This window comes from Neomonachus schauinslandi, chromosome 5 (genome assembly GCF_002201575.2).
Source record: "Neomonachus schauinslandi chromosome 5, ASM220157v2, whole genome shotgun sequence".
Classification (NCBI taxonomy): domain Eukaryota; kingdom Metazoa; phylum Chordata; class Mammalia; order Carnivora; family Phocidae; genus Neomonachus; species Neomonachus schauinslandi.
The window spans coordinates 146242598-146262056 of record NC_058407.1 but is presented as its reverse complement, the minus strand read 5'-3'; the positions used below and the strand labels follow the sequence as shown (position 1 = coordinate 146262056).

The 19459-nt window shown below is 48.5% G+C and overlaps 1 protein-coding gene across 1 annotated transcript in view; it reads left to right on the top strand.

Moving 5' to 3' along the window:
• Positions 1 to 19459, top strand: part of LOC110587774 — a 134370-nt gene that overhangs the window by 51342 nt on the left and 63569 nt on the right. Inside the window, exons 27-35 of the mRNA XM_044915264.1 lie at positions 403 to 561; positions 6047 to 6227; positions 10497 to 10708; positions 12404 to 12592; positions 13024 to 13163; positions 14146 to 14308; positions 14421 to 14507; positions 18206 to 18343; positions 18435 to 18554. Of these exons, the coding sequence (XP_044771199.1) occupies positions 403 to 561; positions 6047 to 6227; positions 10497 to 10708; positions 12404 to 12592; positions 13024 to 13163; positions 14146 to 14308; positions 14421 to 14507; positions 18206 to 18343; positions 18435 to 18554 (1389 nt within the window). The remainder of the gene's footprint in view (positions 1 to 402; positions 562 to 6046; positions 6228 to 10496; positions 10709 to 12403; positions 12593 to 13023; positions 13164 to 14145; positions 14309 to 14420; positions 14508 to 18205; positions 18344 to 18434; positions 18555 to 19459) is intronic.

Below are 19459 nucleotides of genomic sequence, written 5' to 3'. Positions count from 1 at the left end.
CCGCAGGATGGCAGGTGTAAAACCCTGGTCCGCTTCGAGTCTCTCCAGGGAGCCAGAGGCCACTGTGGGAGAGTAGGGGGCAGAGAGCCATGGGGTTGGAGCCATTTTCCCACGGCAGCTGGCTCTTTCAGCCCCTTATTGGGGCATGGACCAGGGTGACGCCCATGAGCCACTGGCCTCAGGCTCAGCATTTAAGGGGTACCAACAGCCCAGTCAGGTAGGTGAACCATATTCAGATGCGCTGTCCTGCAAAATCAAAATCAATGCAAAGACCATTCTCCTACAGAACTGTCTTCCCGGAGAAGCAAGCTTGCCTCCCCCAGGGTGGGTGGCGGCAAGGAGGCCTGGGGACGGGGCAGACAAGGCTTTCTCGGGGATCTCCCTGGTGCGGTGTGTCCCCAGGTTCAGCTGCGGCACGAGGAGGGCTTGGGCTCCCTGCACTCACAACTGGAGGCCAGCTACGGGATGCGCTGGAATGAGAGCAGCAATAAGAGGAAGCTCCACATCAGCCAGACCTTCCAGAACGACTCAGGTCCAGCCCTGAGCAATTACTTCATGGAGGTGAGCCCAACCTTGCAGAGCTTTAACTTGCATGGTGGCATGGCAGCTGAGCATCCCCCCCATCCCTGGCCCCCCACATGTCCCTTCGGGCCTTGGTTGCAAGGATGCTGCAGGCTAAACCTCAGCTTAGCGCCCTTACCCCTCTCCCACCTCTAGTCCCCATGTCCCTGGGGGAGTCTAAGAGTCTAATATCTGCACGGCGTGCAGGGGTGGGTGGGGGAGGGACGCTCATCTGCAAGGATATTTGCAATGGGTTGTCTGCAAGGGGGCTTGGGAAGCACAGATTTCCAACTATACGTGCATTTGGGAAACGGCTTCACTTTCAGGTTTTACCGGAGGGTTATCTGTTTCTGGTAAGTAAAATATATGTGAGTGCTTAGCCACTGAATAGGCGATGGGCTCTTGTAAGGCACGCACTAAGTGTGTTTGTCTTTAAATTGTTTAAAAATTTTTTTAGTTGTGGTAAAATACATATAACCTAAAATTGACCATTTCTGCCATTTTTAGGTGTATGGTTCGGTGTCATTAGTTACGTTCACAGTGTTGTGCGGCCGTCACCATCACCTGTCCCCAGAACTTTTTCATCTTGTAAGCGTGAAACTCTGTCCCCGTTCAGGAATAACCCCCTACTCCCCACTCCCCCTGACACTTGCTATTTCCTGTTGTTTTGGATGGTAGCCATGCTAATGGGGGTGAGGGAGTACCCCATTGCAGTTTTGATGGGCATTTCCCTAACGCTGAGTGATGCTGAGATCTTTTCCACACCCCTGTCGGCCATTGGTTTGTCTTCTTTGGAGAAATGTCTATTTAAGTCCTCCGCCCATTTTTGAGTCAGGTTGTTTGCTTTGTTGTTACTGCATTGTTAGAGTTCTTGATACATTCTGGATATTACCTACTGATCAGATACATAGTTTGCAGATATGTTCTCTCATTCCACCCGTTGCCTTTTCCATTCTTTGACAGCATCCTCTGGTCCATAGAAGTTTTACCTGTGCAGGTGGTCTGATTGGTCTCTTTTTACTTTTGTGGCCTGGGTTTTGAGTGTCCTATCTAGGAAATCCTCGCCACATCCAATAGTTTTCCCTCTATGCTTTCTTCTAAACGTCTTCTAGTTTCAGCTCTTAACATTTAGGTCTTTGATGCATTTTGAATTAGTTTTTGTGTGTGGTGTGTGGTGAGCGTCCAGCTGCATTCTCTTGCATGTGGATATCCACCGGTCCCAGCACTGTGTGTCGGACAGACTGTGCTTTCCCCCGTGGAGTGTGCTTGTCATGCTTGTGGAAAAATGACTTGATCACAAATGTGAGAGTTTATTTGGGGGGGCCCTATTCTATTCCATTGGTCTGTATGTCTGTCTGTGTGTCCCTGCCATACTGTTTTGATTACTGTAGCTTTGTGAGACCTCCAACTTTGTGCTCTTTTTCAAGATTGTTTGGGCTGTTCAGGGTCCCTTGAGATCCCATCTGAATTTTAGGACAGATTTTTCGGTTTCTGCCACACACACAAAAATGCCATTGTGATTTTAATAGGGATCGGGTTCGATCTATAGGATGCTCTGGGGAGTACTGACATCTTACCAATATTTAGTCTTTCCATCTACGAACACAGGACATCTTTCCATGTAGTTGCATCTTTAATTTCTTCCAGTAACATTTTGTAATTTCCAGCTTGCAAGTCTTTGGCCTCCTTGGTTAACTTTATTCCCAAGTACTAAATTGCTTTTAAATACCAATACTGTCTGAATAAATTCTCCTTGTGAAAAAAAAGTCACACTTGAAATAAAGCTAAAATTCCTTTCTCAGTCTCCGTCTTCCATCCCGGCCCCCTCCTCAGTTACCTGGAAGAAAGAGCAGTTACATTCTAGGGTGCTGGGAGGGAGATCTCTTTCTGTTCCTTTGCTCTATGTGCCGGTCACAGGCACTTGGTTTTGTTTGGTGAGTCTTGCTGTGTGCATCCTTCAGCTATGGGTGTTGGAGAACTTTCTTGTTACTTTGTAGAGATCTACTCTATTCTTTTAAACTCCTGCATTGTGCTCCATCCGTAGCTATGTTCCATCTTATTTGGCCATTGCATGCTTGTGGTTTCTGGTGATGCAAGCCTGAACATCCTTGGGCACCCATCCCTGGGTACATGTGTGCCAGAGTCTCTGGGGCACACGTCATAATACATAATTTCTGGGTTTTGGAATTTGCCTATTTTTAATTTGCTGTCTTGTGACAGTTTGCCCTCCAAAATATTCGAGCCGATCACCCTTCCCTCCAGCCATGTCCACGAGGAGCAATTTCCATACTCTGGCCAATACTTGACTTTTAACATTTGAAAAACTTTGCTGATCTGGATGGAAAGGATATCTCGTTTGAATTTGCATTTCCCCGACCACTTAATAATGCTGAGCACCACCTTTTCTGTATTTTTTCTACCATTGCATTACCCTTTCTGGGGATGGCATTTTTGTATTGACATTTGAAAAAAACTAGAATTTTGACTTGATTGGTAGGAGTTCTTTATATAATTGCAGTACATGCGTTATGTTACTATTCTAAATTGTGGAAATTTCTTATTTCTGGAAAGCATCTGGTCCCAAAAATTTTAGTGAAGAGATTGAAAGAGTGCTTGTTTCTGCAAGCCTTCTCAAATGTGGCAGACACCACGCTAGGTTCTGGGGAGACATGCGTAAGATACTATTTATCCTTAAGAAGCTGACAGTGAACAGAAGAGGGAAGGGCAAAGTGAGCAGTGATGAGCCACTTATTATTGCCAGGCTATGTTTCAGATGTGTTGTTTGTATTATTTCATTTAACCCTTGTGAAGTAACCACTATCCTCATTCTGCCGAGGAGAAATTGCGTAAACAGACTTGTCTGGGGTCTCACAGCTATTATGTGGCAGGATTGGAATTGAAATTCCAGTAGGCTTCATTGCATACCTTAGGCTCTTAACCTCTTGGCTGGACTGGATTGTGCCAGAATTAATTGACTAGAAAATAATTTACTAAATGATTAGTCAAGAGGGGAAAAGACTTCCCAGTTCATTCTATGAGGCCAGTATCATCCTGATGCCCAGACCAGACCAGGACATCATGAGAAAAGAAAAACGAAAGACCTCTTATAAATACAGATACAAAATCCTCAAGAAAACACTACCAAACTGAATTCGGCAATATATAAATAGAATTACACAACATGACCAAAGGGGCTTTATCCCCAGAATTCAAGGTTGGTTTCACATTTGAAAATCAATCAAGGTAATATACCATATTCATGGAGTGAAGGATGGAAACCACATGATCGTCTGAAGAGAGGCAGAAAAAGTATTTGGCAAAACCCCATACCCTTTCATGATAAAAACACACAATTAGCAATGGAAGAGCACTTCCTCAACCTGATAACGGCCATCAATGAAAAATCCACCGCCAGCATCAAACTTAATGGTAAAAGCCTAACTGCTTTCCCTCTAAGATCAGGAAGAAGCTAGGATGTCTGCTCTCACCACCTCTATTCAACATTGTACTGGAGGTTTTAGCTAGGGCAGTTAGGCAAGAAAAAAAAAATGAAATGCATCCAGATTGGAAAGGAAGAAGTAAAACTATTTCTGCTTACAGATGACACTGTTATATGTAGAAGACCCTAATGAATCCATGAAAAGATCTATTAGACCTAATAAATGAGTTCCTCAAAGTTGCAGCAGACAAGATAAATATATGAAAGTCAGTTGTATTTCTCTACACTAGCAATGAAAACTGTGAAAATTAAATTAAGAATTCCATTTGCAGTAGTGTCAAAAAAGGATAAATACTTCAGCACCAATGTAACAAAAGAAAGTAAAACTAATACTCTGAAAACCACAAAACGTTGTTGAAAGAAATTAAGGAAAGCTGAAATAAATGGGAAGACATCCCATGTTCTTGGATTGTAAAACGAATCTTAAGATGGCAACATTTCCTAAATTCATCTACAAATTTGATAGTCCCTATCTATGCCTATCCAAAACCACGTGATCTCTTTTTGCTGAAATTGACAAGCTGATCCTAAAATTCATATGGAATTGCAAGGGACACAGAATAGCCCAAACCACCTTGAAAAAGAAGAACAAAGTTGGAGAACTCATTCTTTCCAATTTCAAAACTTACTACAAAGCTCTGGTAACTAAGGTAGTATGGTAGTGGTGTAAGGGTAGACATACAGACCAATGGAGGAGAATTGGGAGTCCTGAAATAAAGCCTTATATTTACAGTCGGTTGATTTTTGACAAGACTGCCAAGACCACTGAAGAGGGGAAAGAATAGTCTTTTCACCAACGAGTGCTGGTACCACTGGATATCCATGTGCAAAAAGAATGAAGTTGGACACTTACCTAATACCATATATAAAACTAATGCAAACCAGATCGTAGACCTAAATTGAAGAACTATAAAACTCTTGGAAGAAAACATAAAAGTGAATCTTTACAACCTTAGAATAGGCAAGGGTTTCTGAGCTTTGACACTAAAAGTGTATTAACAACAACAAAAACTGATACATTGGGCTTCATCAAAATTTAAAAAGTTTATGCTTCCAAAGACTCCATCGAGAAAGAGAAGTAACCCACAGGATGGAAGAAAACATCTACAAGTTTTATGTCTGATAAGGGATTTTTTTCCCCAAATATATAGATAACTCTTACAACTCAACAAGAAAAAGACAAGGGATTTGAATAGATATTTCTTCACAAAAAGTATACACGTGGTCAATAAGCACATGGAACGATGCTCAGTGTGATTAGGGAAATCAGAATCACAGTGAGATAGTACTACAAACCCACGAGCAAGGGTAAAAACAAAAAAGACACTTAAGTGTTGGTGAGAATATGGAGATGTTAGACTTCTCGTATACTGGTTGGAATCACCAAATGGTATGACAGTATGGAAAAACAGTTTGGCATATCTTTAAAATGTTAAGAACAGAGTTACCAAATGATGTAACAATTCTACTCCTAGGAACTAGAGAGAATTGAAAACCTGTGTTCACACAAACCTGTATGGAATAGTTATAGAGTACTATTCATAATAGCCAAAAAGGAGAAACAACACAAATGCTCTTCAACAATGAATGGATAAATAAAATAGGATTTATCCATACAATAGAATATTGTTCAGCAATAAAAAGGAATAAAGTTCTGATACATGCTATAATACACCATGCATGAATCTTGAAATCATCATGCTAAGTGAAAGAAGCCAGACGCAGAAGGCCACATATTATATGATTCCACTTATACGAAATGTCCAGAATAGGCAAATCCATAGTAACAGAAAGTAGATTCATGGTTTCCAGGGGGCAACAGGGAGCGACTGCTAATGCGTACAGGGTTTCTTTGGGAGTGGGCTGGGCAGTTCCTGATAACCAGGGAACTCAGTCCAACCCTTGGCTGTCGCGGTGAGCCGGTGGAATGTTCTAGGTTGGGAGTGGAGTCATCTGATTAGCATCTTGAGCACAGGTCTCCTCCAGTTTGTGCTGCAGGTGCCTGAGAGGCAGGTGGATTACCGTATGCAGCTGTATCACTCAAGCCTTCGCCAGCCACACGTGGAGAGCAGCACACACCTGAAAGTGCAGTACAATGGGCAGCTGCCCTTTGTGGCAGGCCTGCAGTGGAAGGACACGTCTCGAGCTACCCTGTGGAAGTGGGAAGGTGAGTGTCATCTCTAGACTCTTTGGCTAGGAGTTAAGATCTCTGGACCCCAGGCCTTTGCCCGGACTGTGCCCATTACCTGGAGTAACCCTTCCTTTGTGTTGGTCTGGATGTCAAGACTCAGACCTTTAATGTGTCCCATGACACTTACAATTATATCCTGATTCCTTCCCCTCATCAATAGAGCTCTACATGACTGTCCCTTGCCTGATTCTCCAGGCTTCTCTTACCCCAGTTTACCTGTTGCCCATTATCCTGCAGCCCCACTGGCCTCTTTTCCATTTCTCCAAACATACCTCAGGGCCTTTGCAGTTGCTGTTTCTTCTCCCCAGAACACTCTCTCACTTTTAAGAAATGGATTTGCCATAGTTTATCCTTGAATTAATTTTATTTTTATTGCAGTAATACATAGGTTGAAAAGTAAAGTAAAAACTATGAGTTGGTAATTGTTGAAGGTGGTGAGTATTACATAGGGGCTCATCATATTATGTTCTCTACTCATGTACGTACCTGAAATAATTCTTTAAAAGTTTATTTTTTAAAGCTAGTGTATAATAAATACAGTAATCCTCTGCTTCATGTCTTCCTATCCCAAGTTTTGCTTAAAACAGCAACCACTGTAAACTGTGTTAGCTCTTTCTTGTTAAGCTCTTTGGCTCTTAAAACACTATAATTATACTGTTATTTCTTGATTTTTCTTTTTTAGGCCTTCTCCATATATTTCTAACCAGAGAGGATGAGAATTTAACTCTTAAACCCTTTTCAGATATCTATTTCCCTTCATCCCCCTAAAAGAGTTGGTCAGTGAATATTCAATATTTACTTAATTGTGACTGTATATGTGTCCTTCATAGCTGAGATACATGGTATACTATGATTCTAACTTTGTTTTTCCTGGAGTTATAATTGTCTTTTTCCCGTTTGACCAGTTTCCTATTTTCCTCTTTATAATTATTCCCAGAATTTTTAGTGTAAGTACAAAACTTTTTCCAGATGGTCAGAAACATCAGATTATGTATCAGCTTCAGTTAGTTCTTATATGTTTCTTGGAGACCTTCTTCCTGGATCCTCTGTCTTTCTGCTCCAAAGTAGACCGGTTGCACAGCTTTGGTTCTGGGGCATCCCTTCCCTGTCATCCTGGGAATTCCTTCCACTTCCCTGGGTCACAGCCCTGTTTCTTGCACTCATGTCATCTTCTTTCTTGGTTTACTCTTTTGTTTTGATGGAGCACATCTTCCAGCAGCTTCCTGAGAGAAGTGTATTAGTTTCCTAGGGCTGCTTTAACAAATGACCACAAACTGAGTAGCTTAAAACAACAGAAATGTATTCTCTCACCAGTTCTAGAGACTAGAATTCTGAGTTCAAGGTGTCGTCAGGGCCATGCTCCCTCTGTAACCTGGATAGAATTCTTCCCTGCCTTTTCCTAGCTCCTGATGGTGGCCGTTGCTACTTGGGGTTCCTTGGCATATAGTGACATTGCTCTCATCTCTGTCTCTGTTGTCACTTGGCTTTCTCCTGGTGTGTGTGTGTCTGTGTTTAGACTTCCCTCTTCTTTTTTTTTTTTTTTTAATTATTTATTTATTTATTTGACACAGAGAGAGAGAGGGAGACAGCGAGAGAGGGAACACAAGCAGGGGGAGTGGGAGGGGGAGAAACAGGCTTCCCGCTGAGCAGGGAGCCCGATGTGGGGCTCGATCCCAGGACCCCGGGATCACGACCTGAGCCGAAGGCAGACACTTAACCGACTGAGCCACCCAGGTGCCCCTTCCCTCTTCTTAAAAGGACACCAGTCCTATTGGTTTTAGGGCCCACCCTACTCTAGTATGACCTCATCATAACTACTTATATCTGTGATGACTTCATTTCCCAAATAAGGTCACATTCTGGGATATACTGGGGGGTTGGGATTTTGTATATTTTTGAGAGACACAATTCAACCCATAATGGGATGTAAACATTTTGCACCCCTGAATGTTTAAATTATCTTCATTGTACCTGGGTAATTTGGCCAAGTAGAGAATTTTAGTTTTCCTCTTGGGATTTTGAGGACATCGCTCCAGTGTCATTTCAAATAGGATGCTATTTCTGGGCCATCATCCTTTGTATGTGCCCACTTTCTCACTCTCTGGAAGCTTTTAGGAACTTCTTTGTATTCCGAGTATCTTCAGATCTTAGTATGATGTGCCCTGGTGTACAGTGACTTTCATCCATTGTACTGGGCACTTCACTTAGACCCTTTCAACTTGGAAACGTCATTTGGGTCTGGGTAATGTGCTTGTACAGTTTCTTTGATAATCTCCTTCTTTCTGGCTTCTGGAATTCCTGTTGGTCAGATGTTGGTCCTCAGAAACTGAGCCTCTAATTTTCTTTCTTTTCTCTCCTTGGTTCCATCTCCTTATCTTTTTTTGTTCTGTTTTGAGGACCTATTTCCTTAACTCCATCTGCCAGCCCTTCTACTACATTTTAATTTTGGCTATCTTGTATTTCCAAGAGCTCTTTTTTGTTCCCAAGAGTTCTTTTCTTGTAGTGTCCTGCTCTGCGAACACAACTCTTCTTACTTCTCTGAGCGGATACGTTACAGAACTGGGGAACTTTGATCTGTTCTCCTTGAGTTTCTCTTAACTTTTTTTCTGAATTGCTATTAGTAGCTATCCTCAAATGTCACACAAGACTTAGGTATGTGCTGTGTTTAAGGACTGGCCACTCAGAGCTTATTTGGAAGAAGCTCTACATGTGTTTGGGGGTACACTTTGATGGGCTTCTCTGTCGAGCAGTTGAACGGGGAGCCCTGGGGTTTGTATCTGTGGATCTTTCTTTTTCATTCTGTTCTTTCACGGAGCAGTTTTCCCATCCCCTGTGGGACGGATGCAGCGGGGCAGGGCCCTGGACTATTCTCTTCAGCATCTCCCTGTTCTCACATGGGCAGCTCACCCTCTGTCCTCATTGTGTCTCGTTTCCCTACATCCAGGCTTCTCTGCCTCAGTTTGCCCAGACAGTAAATCTCCAGCAGGTGGGAGGTCGCCCTCCCCTTTGACAGACTCCCACTGCTTTTCATTTAAGTCTCTGCTCAATTGTCACTTTCTCATGGGAACCTTGGCTGTCCTGGGCTGATCCTCATCAACCCCCCCCCCCTTTATTTTCCTCCATGGCACTCAGCATTTTTTACTTAGGTCTCGTTATATGTTTATTTGTTCAAGATCTGTCCCTCCTGCCACCCACTGCCTCTGGACTGCTAGTTCCATGATGGCAGGAGCTGTGCCTGCTTGTTTACTGCGCATCCCCAGTGTCCCAAGCAATACTGGCTGAGTTAGTCCTTGAATGGATTAGGCTATTCATGACAAAATATGAGACCTGCTTTCAGTGAATCATGGACAGGCAAAAGTTTATATTGAATGTCACCTTTTTGATGATGGTGGTGAGAGTGATGGCTCTTCCTTTTTTTTTTTTTTTTAAAGATTTTATTTATTTATTTGAGAGGGAGAGAGAGCACATGAGCAGGAGGGAGAAGGCAGAGGGAGAGGGAGAAGCAGACTCCCCGTGGAGCAGGGAGCCTGATGCGGGGCTCGATCCCAGGACCCTGGGATCATGACCTGAGCTGAAGGCAGATGCTTAACCCAGTGAGCCACCCAAGCGCCCCAGTATTTACTCTTCTTAATGAGTGCTTCTTCTGTCCCAGTACCCAGTGAGCAGTCTTACTGTACCCATTTCATAGATGATGGCAGCACAGGCTTAAAGAGGTTACAGCTTGGAAAGTAAAGGCCATGTTCTTTATTACCTTTATTACCACACGCCTGTGCCGTCTCTCCAACTTCTTCATGCATTTCTTTTGCCCAACATGTCTCTATGAAAACTTGTCAAACCTACAGAAAAGTGCAATGGATTGTATCGTTAACACCAACATACTTTCAGCCCAAGATTCCACCATTAACATTTTACCCCCACATATCTACCCCCTTACCATCTGTGTTATTTGTTGGTGCAGGTCGAAGTAAGCGGTAGACCTCTGTACATTTCACGCCTTAACTAGAGTGGAATGCACTCCAGGGTACCATTTAATGAGTTTTGACAGGTGTGCACACCGGTGTTGCCCCTGTCAAGATTCAGAACATGAACAGTGTTCTGTAAAGTTCCCTCCTGTCCCATCCCAGTCATCCTCAGTTCTGAGACATGCCCACAGGGGCTGTGATGAGGCTACGGGGACCTCTTGGTATCTGCCAGTAGCTCTTTTCATATTGGTCGTACCTGCTTCTCCCTCTCTACCTCTTGCAGGAGCCTTGAACATGGATAGTCCATGGCTGATGGTCTCCGTGGCTCACAGGCTGGACTGGTCACGTCGACCCATGTTCCAGGCTGTCCTGGAGCTGACACTGGGCAAGGCCTGGACCCTCAAGAACCTGGTGATGAACGTGGCCTACAGGAAACAGGGCCTTGACAGGGAGGGCAAGATCCACATCTACACCCCGGCTACCACTTACCTCCGGGTGCGCATGCTCGGTTACGTCCTCTGCTCCCCTCCCTGCCATTGGACTCACGGCCCAGGAACCTGGTTCCCTGCCATTCAGAACTTCTTGCATGCAGAGGGAGAACAGCACCCAGGCCTGATACCAGGTCACAGATGTGGGCAGTTTGGATGGCCCAGCATTTATAGTCTTCAGAATTAGTTGCCAAGTGAATTTGGGAGAGTGGACCGCCCCACCCCCTCCCTCTCAGTTTCCCGTAGTCTTGCTTAGCCGCTGATAGGTTAAAACATGAAAGCAGGTTGAAGGGGTACTCGGAAACAAGTAGACATCAGGCCTTTGCCAAAAACCAGAATGAAAACTTCAAGGTCGTAGGTCAGTTTCATACCAGCTGCTGTGTGTAATTGAGTATGCTTCTTTGCACCTGTTTGATCTCTGAAGCATAACAGTTGGGAAGAAAACCAACCCGAGAAAGATGCCCCAGGTGTCCCCCGAGGGAGCCTGGCACATAGCCTCTTCCCGTGTTGGGATGACAAGTGGGACACAGCAGGAGGTCCGGGCCTGACTTGGACCCAGAAAGAGGCAGCTCTGTGGGCCCACCTCCGGACAGCAGAGTCCCTCTGAGGCAGGGGCTGAGTGGTAGCAGGGTGGGGTCAGCCAACCAGCTCCTGCAGACACCCCAGCCAGGGGCCCGACAGTGGCCTGTCCCGGGCGGGGCGGGGGGGGCGGGGTGTTTGGCAGCAGAGATGGTAGCAGGTGTAGCAGGTGTCTAGATTCTGGAACTAGTTTGCAGGTGGAACCGATAGATTTGCTGACAGATTTGCTGGTGGATGGGCAGTGGGAGGGAGGGCAAGACAAGACCTAAATGGCCCCAAGGTTTTGGCCCAAACAGCTGGGTAGGAGGAGGGGCCCTTCCCTGAAACGGTAAGCTGGCAATGGGGGTCCTGTAGGTTCTGGGGGGAGACCCAAGGTCAGTGACCTATGGGACAAGGTGTTATGGAGTTCTAGTATGTGGCAGGGGCCTCAGTCATGCCTAAACCCCATTTTGACCCCATCACCTCCACTTGGGAGGCCCTGAGCCGTGTGAACAGGGGGCGTGGCCTACGGGGTACGGCACCGTGCTATTCCTGATGGGGCTTGTGCCAGGGGCAGTGGGCTGGGGTGCACAGCCCTGCACAGAGCTATGGTGCTCTACCTCCCCTGTTCCTTTGCTGCCCCAGGTCCCCGATCACTCCTCGACGGGGGCTTCAGGTCCCTGTTTGGGCACCACTTGTCGACCTCAGAGACTCCCCCAGCTCTTCCCAGGGCTCTGAAGACCATAGCAATGGTGCAGGAAGAGAAGGCCACCTGCGGGTGCGTGCCCCTCGGGACACAGAGACCCTGCCTGCTAATAATAGTGGCCCAGTGAGATCATACTCCCTTTCCGAGCCAAAGAGGAGAGAGGGGGAAGGGAGTTATCTTCTCTCATAACCGATACTTCAGATTCTGTCTCTGCTCAGGGCTGAGGGATGGAGGGAAGTTTGTCCTCTTTCCTCAAGACCCTGTAGGGAACAGCAATTTCTGCCTGGACCCGTCGGGAAAGGCCTCACAGAGATGGTGTCGGAGGGGTTTTGAAGGATGAGTAGGAGTTCCCCAAGTGGGAATGGGGAGAAAGGGCATCCCAGGGGGAGGGCATAGGGTGTGCAAAGGCTTTGGTCGCCCTCCCCTGCCTCGCCGTAGGTATCCATGGTGACAACGTTGGCCCAGAGCCTCTTCCGCAGCCGGAGTGAAGTAGAATCAGCCTGGAGTGCCGCAGTGTGGAGCGAGATCCACGCAGAGAACAGCCAGGACCTTAAGATACTTCACTGCTGGTTGAAGGGCCCCCTGCAGGAGATGAACCTAACGGCCGCCTACAGGCACATGGAGGAGGTGGGTCCAGGCGGCCCATGCTGGAGGCTCCACTGTTGAGAGACCCCCAAATCCCTCACCTGGGATGGGAAAGCATTTAGTGCTCAGCCTATGACCTTGGGCCTTCCTGAGCTCAGTTTCTTTATCTGTAAAATGGACCCCAGCCGTATTAGCGCAGACCCTGGAGCAAAGCTCCACCCCATGGAGCCAGAAGCCCGAGACCATTCCCCACTGGGCACCTGGGGAGGTCCAGGCATGGCGGTGCGCCCATGCGATCTTGGAGTCTGCTCTGGGGTGAGGCTGCGGTCCTGTTCAACAACCCCTTCTCAGGTGGTCACTCCCGAGGTGATGGGCGGGCAGGGGGAGCTGCCCTTTGGACCCCCGGGCACCATGTTTAAGGAGCCAGGCCCCCACTGGGGCATCCCTCTCCATCAGCCCGGTCCTTGTTACAGCCCCAGAAGACCCACATGTCGCTGACGGCCCTGGTGACCAGCACCAGGGGCCAGCCTCGGGGCCTGGAATTGGAGGGCAAGCTGGAGGAGGTGATGCGGGACAGAAGCTGGTACCAGAAGCGGGGGACCTTCCTCCTCAGGTCCGTGCGGCCCCTTCCCCTTATGTGCGGCATCTGCCGGGAGGGTCTGCAGCATGGAGGGTCCTGGGGGGGCAGGGTAAGCCGTGCTACCTGGGAGGCCCACGCTGCTCCACGGGGCCCAGGCGGAGCCCAGAGCTCAGAGACAATCCGCCTGCCTCCCTCAGAAGTCCCTGCACAGCTAGCCCCCTTCCATGAGGATGCTAAGAAATCTGGGGGCAGAAGTCTGTCCTCACCCCAGCCTGAAAGCTGCTCTGGGGAATCTTTCTAGTTCCTAGAGGCACAGCTGGTTAGAAAGGTTGTTCTTGTGGTCTGGGGGTGTAAGGGGGTGGGTGGGTGGGGGAATCAGCAGACCTAGCCTCAGCTCCAGCCTGTGTCCAGACCAGCTGCCTGGCCTTCGTCATCTTCTATAAAAACAGCAATAACCACGACGTAACAGGGGCTGTTATCTGCACAGACCTCGTTCCTTCGTTCATTTCATTTATGTTCATTGAGCACCTCCTATGTGCCGTGATGCACTTTTCTGGGAAAACAGGGAATAAAAAGGACAGAACTCCTGCCCTCAGGGAGCTTGCATTCACTGCACAGGCATTATCTCCTATGATCCCAACCGTGGTTGGGATTGGGGTCGGGGGCTCGTATTTGAGCCCCCATTTCCCACATGGGAAAACTGAGGCACAGAGAAGTCAGTGCCCAAGGTAACAGACCCCAGCTGCTGCCTGTCCTTGGGTCTCTGTTGCCAGGGGCTGGTGATGACCCCCGCCGTGCCCAGGTCACTGGGTTTTCAGGAGGGCATGGCGACATGGTGAATGGACGTAGATTGGCGAGACACAGGGCTGATGTGTGTCCTGATGTTCTCCTCTCTGTGACGGTTTTAACCCTGCAAGCTTGTGACAGGCCCAGTCTGAGCTCCTGGGGCCCAGTTGTCCCCTGACCCTGCCAGAAGCTTTAATGCCTTTGGCCCACTCTCCCCTCTCCATGCCAGGCACACCTTGCCTCTGCCCATCCCGCAGAGCCTCCTCCTGCAGGAGAGCTTCACAGCGGATAGGCAACACCAGCGATGCTCCCTGGAAACTAGGCTCGTCCTGAACGGCCAAGAGGAGACCCTGCAGACCGTAGTCCTGGGCTACCAGGCCGGACACCCCTACGTGAGTGGGCTCCGGGGCGCAGCTGGGGAGGGGCCTGGGAGCAGGGGGAGGCCCCCGTCTGCTGCTGACCCATCTCTGTATGTGCGTGCGTGTGTGTGCCCTTCCCTCCCAGGTCTGCGCAGGCCTGACCCACCCATACGATGGCAAGGCCATCCCCAGGAACGTGGAGGGGTGCACCGTTGCTTGGAGCCAGCACGCCGTAAGTGAGCAGAGCCCGGGGACTGGGCACCCCAGCAGTCCCCGATCCAAGCTGCCATCTCCTCTGAACTGGATGAGCAGAATGCTCTCTGGCCTAGGTTTTCTGTTCCACTCTGTCTCCACTGTTCTAGCCTACCTGACGGCTAGAGGGGGCTTTCCAGTATGCCGGCAGAATCATGCCACTCCTTCTCTCTGGACGAAGACCCTGGCCGTGCCCCTCTGGTCTTACTGACCCTGCAGGCCACCTGAGACCACTCTGTCCCTTCTGCTGCCACCTTTCACTCAGCCTCCTTTTGGTTCCTCACCCAGCTCTTTCCTGCCCCAGGACCTTTGTGTGTTCTGTGCCCGGAGCTGTCACTCCTTCAGCTTTGCCTCCTTCCCTTGTACTCACTGCTGAGGGTTCAGCTCACGCATCCTCTCTTCCAGGAAGCTTTTTGTGGCCCCCAGACCACCTCCCATCCCCTGGTTACGTGTCCTGCACACCCCACACTTCTGTTTCTAGCACTTCCCGCAAATCTCAGTCCTATTTTGACGTGATTCTCTGACCAATCACTGTTCCCCCTGCTAGTCCATAAGATCCGTGATTGATACTGTGTCTGCATACCTCACGTCATGGCACTTTATTTCATTACACTTTGCAGATATTGCATTTTTTTTTAATACAAATTGAAGGCTTGTGGCAACCCTGCATCCAGCAAGGCTGTTGGTACCGTTTTTCCAACAGCATTTGCTCACTCTGTCTCCGTGTTCCATTTTGGTGACTTGGGCAATATTTCACTTTTTCATTATTATCCCATTGGTTATGGTGATCTGTGATCTGTGATTACAACTGGCTGAAAGCTCAGACGACGGTTAGCATTTTTTTGCAATGAGGATTCTTTAGATGAAGGTATGTACTTTTTTCCTTTAGTCGTAATGCTACTGCACGTTTAATTGACGACAGTGTAAACATAACTGGTGTGCGCACTGGGAAAGCAAGAATTTCATCTGACTCGCTTGTTGCCAGACTTGCTCACTGGTTTCCAGGGCGGTCTGGAACTGAACCCGTGATATCTCCAAGGTACGCCTCTGTTCACCATTGGAGCTGCAGGGCCTGGTGCATCATCATCCGCACTCAATGAATCGTTGTCACCCCCGAGTTATTGGGAGTCTGTTGTGCACCTGACCCAGAGCAACAGGCGACAACCTTTTTCCGAGAAGGAGTAGATAGTAACGATTTTTGCCTCTGGGGGCCATGAGGTCTCTGTTGCAAGTACTCATCCGTGCCTTGGTAGCACAGACGCATTCTAGAAAACACACGTGAATGGGCCCGACTGTCTTCTGATAAAACTTTAGCTAAGGACTAAATGCTTGTGTGCCCCCACCACCACTGCCAGATTCATATGTTGAAGCCCTAATGTGAAGGTATAGGGAGGCAGGGTCTCTGGGAGGTGGTTAGGTCATGAGGCTGGAGCCCCCACGATGAGATTTCTGTCCACCTGGCAAGAGCGCAGGAAGGAGAGAGCCGCCTGCCAGCCAGGAAGAGGGCCTTCTCCAGAACCCAACCATGCTGGCGCCCTGGTCTCGGACTTCCAGCCTCCAGAACCATGAGGAATAAATTTCGGTTCTTTAAACCACTCCATTTATGGGACTTCTGCGAGAGCAGCCCGAACTGCAACTTTATTTACAAACACAAGGCAGGTCTGGCTCCCTGGCCGCAGCTCTCGGACCCCTGGCTTAGAAGGTGTTGGCATTAGTCCTCCTGCGACTGAAATTCATTTTTGCCCACATGCCCATAGTGAATGATTCCACAGCTCTGGGCCCCCGTTTCCTCGTCTATAAAACAGAGACAACAGTACCCATCTCTTAGGCGTGGTTATGGGGACTGAAACATAATGTAATAATCGTCCTCAGGTACTTGACACGCGCCCCCTCGGCCCTCATCCCGGACTCCTTCTGGATCCCTGGAGGAGTAAAAGCCCCGGGAGGTAACCCCATTCTCCAGCAAGCGTTTATTGAGCACCTACTATGTGTCAGGCCCTGGACGAAGAAGTTAGTGGGGGTTTCTCCCTGGTGGGAGATACAAAGGTCTGCTGAAGGAGAGTGAAGCGGGCCAGCTGTTGAGCACTGAGACCTCTTCTTCAAGGGTCCCCATCTGCCCTACCAGTTAAACAGGGCTGTGGATGGCTCCCAGAGCTTGGTAGCCAGAGTCCTTGGAGCTCCTGAGACGAAACAAAGGACAGAATGGCAGCCCAACACACCTGCAGACAAACCTCCCCATGGTGTTGAGTGTTTTTTTTCAAACCGGAGATTGCAGAATGGCGCCATGGGCCAGGTCCAGCCTGCAGATGTGTTTTGTTTGGCCTGCTTCACACTTCACATTTTTAAAAACATTGTCCACATTTAAAATCAGAAGATTCGGGGTAAAACCCAGATTTCTGCTTCTAATTAAAAAGAAATCAGAAGATTGGACACATGGGACCTAAAATCCCACCTGCGGACAAGAGGCTAGAACCAAGTCAACGGGGACCCTTGACCCCAAGTCAACGGAGTTGAATTTGGCTCTCTGTTCTTTCAAAAAACCCTGTCTTTGTTTAATGACACACATTTATTTTTCTCCTCTTGGGCTTTTATTTATCCCTCTTCCATCTTGTTTCTAAAGTAAAGCCACGGATTCTTCTAAAGTTGTACACCGACGATAAAATTCCGCAGCAAGACATTTTTAACGTCCCCATCAGCACAGATCGGAACAGATGGTGTACCCTGCTCCCGTGGGCTTGGCATGTGGGGGAGGCTACAAAGTTGCTGAGAGAATACGTGATGAACCATGTGTGTTAGTGTCTTGTGGCTGTTACATCACAGTACCATGAACTTGGTGGCTTAAGACAACGCAACTCACCTTACGTGATCTGGAGATAAGAAATCCAAAATGGGTTTCACTTGGCTAAAATCAGGTGTTGCCAGAGTTACATTCCTTTGGGAGGCTCCAGGAGAGAATCCATTTCCTTGCCTTTTCTAGCTACTAAAAAGCCACCCGTTCTCTTGGGTCATGGTCCCTTTCTCCATCTTCAAACCCAGCAGGAGTAGCATCTTCTCTCTCTCTCTGACCCTTCTGCCTCCCTCCTAAAAGAACACTTATCATTACCTTGGGCCCACCAGCTGATCCAGGATAATCTTCCCATCTGAAGATTCTTAACTGCAAAGTCCCTTTTGCCATGTAAGGTAACGTATTTATAGGTTCCAGGGATCGAGACGTGGGCATCTTTGGGAGGGAGGGTATTATCCTTCCTGCCACACTATGAATTCAACATTCTTTCACTTCAGCCTGGCTTTGGCCTTGGGGTTGCAGGCGATCACGAGTGATTCTGCACCCTTCCAGGTATTTATTGAACAGTTGCCATGTGCCAAGACCTGTGTTAAGTATGAGACATACCGCATTGAACAAAACAGACTAATACCAGGGCGCTCCCTTGGAGTGAGACAGGTCCTCAGATTTGACCCCTCAAGCCCATGCCATTAACCCTACTTTAGCATCCCTGTTTGAAAGACCCGCGTGCACCTGTCCCCACTTCCTGCCCTGTGTGTGGATAGTGTGGACAGCTTTAACCCATCCATCTTGGGGCCGTTTTCTTCTACCTGGTGGATTCTAAGGCTGGCTTCTGCAGGTACTTGGAGATGGGAAGTCCTCTCTCTCAGTGCCACTGGTTCTTGCTCACCCAGGCTCAGAACAGGGAGGTCGAGGCCACTTTGAAAGTCAACCAGAAAGTCGTGCTGCACTTAAAGGGTCTGCACCGTGACCGATCTCAGCGTGGGGAAATCTGGCACAGCCTGGCCCTGGACGCAGCTCACGCCTCCCAGGTACCTGTCCCCAGGTTGGGCGAACACTGGTTTGCAGCCTCTGAGTGGACCTCAGCTGTTGGAGAGAGTAAGTGGTACTGTTTCTTTCCAGCTGAGGCTCCCCCAGGCCCTGCGTTTGGATGGGGACGTCGTCTTCAGACGGGGTCCCCGGGGAGCATTTGACTGCAGCCTGGACACAAGGGCCACCATCAACCACAACGTCACATCCCAGGTCAGATGGCTCAGCTCCGCCTCCTCGCTGAGGGAGGGGAGGTGTTCGGGTCAGAGGGCTGGTGTCCCTGTGCGGTGGCTGAAGAGGGGGCGGGGTGGCCGTGGCAGTGAGCGTGGGATGACTCAGGATGCACTGGCTATTGTAATAAAAGCCTGCTTTCCTGTGAAGGTTTACTGCACAGTCCTGTCACAGTGCAGTGCGGTTCTGTGGCTTTGCTGCCATTTGTACAGGGGGACGGGGACAGTGGGAATCATGCAGGAGGTTTTCTTGGGCCGGCCCCTTAAGGGGGGGGCAGGCCACTCCTACTCATTCCATTGGCCAGAACTCATTACATGACCCTACCCAGCTGCAAGGGGGGCTGGGAAATGTAGTCTTAGCAGTGTGTCCAGGAGGGAAAGAAAATGCAGCTTGGTGACCATATATAGTAGAGCTGCTATAGGTATATATTGGCTTGTTCCATACACGTATTGTGTCTCTGCCACATGCCGGGCTCTGCACTATGTACTGGGGTTGCCTGGGTGACGGTTTCTCTCTGTCTCCATCTCCAGGGAGCTTTCAAGTCCAAATCTTAGCTCCACTGCTGATTGACTGTGCGACCTTGGGTAAATTATTCAACCCCACTGAATATCGGTTTTCTTGCTATGAAATGGGGATAGTGATAGCAGCCTGTGAGAGCTGGGGTGGGGATTAAATGAGGTGACAGTTATAAAGCTAGTAGACGAGTGTCCGCTTCATGGTCAGGGTCAAATAGAATGCAGCCGTGAACATGGGAGACAGGAGCAGACGCCATGGCAGGGGACATAGGGGCACCGAGGTCCCAGAGCTATCTTCCCAGCTCCATGTCTGGGGCCTCACTTCTCATGCTTCCAAGTAACGCAGCCTGAGTAAGATTGGGGCTAAGAAGC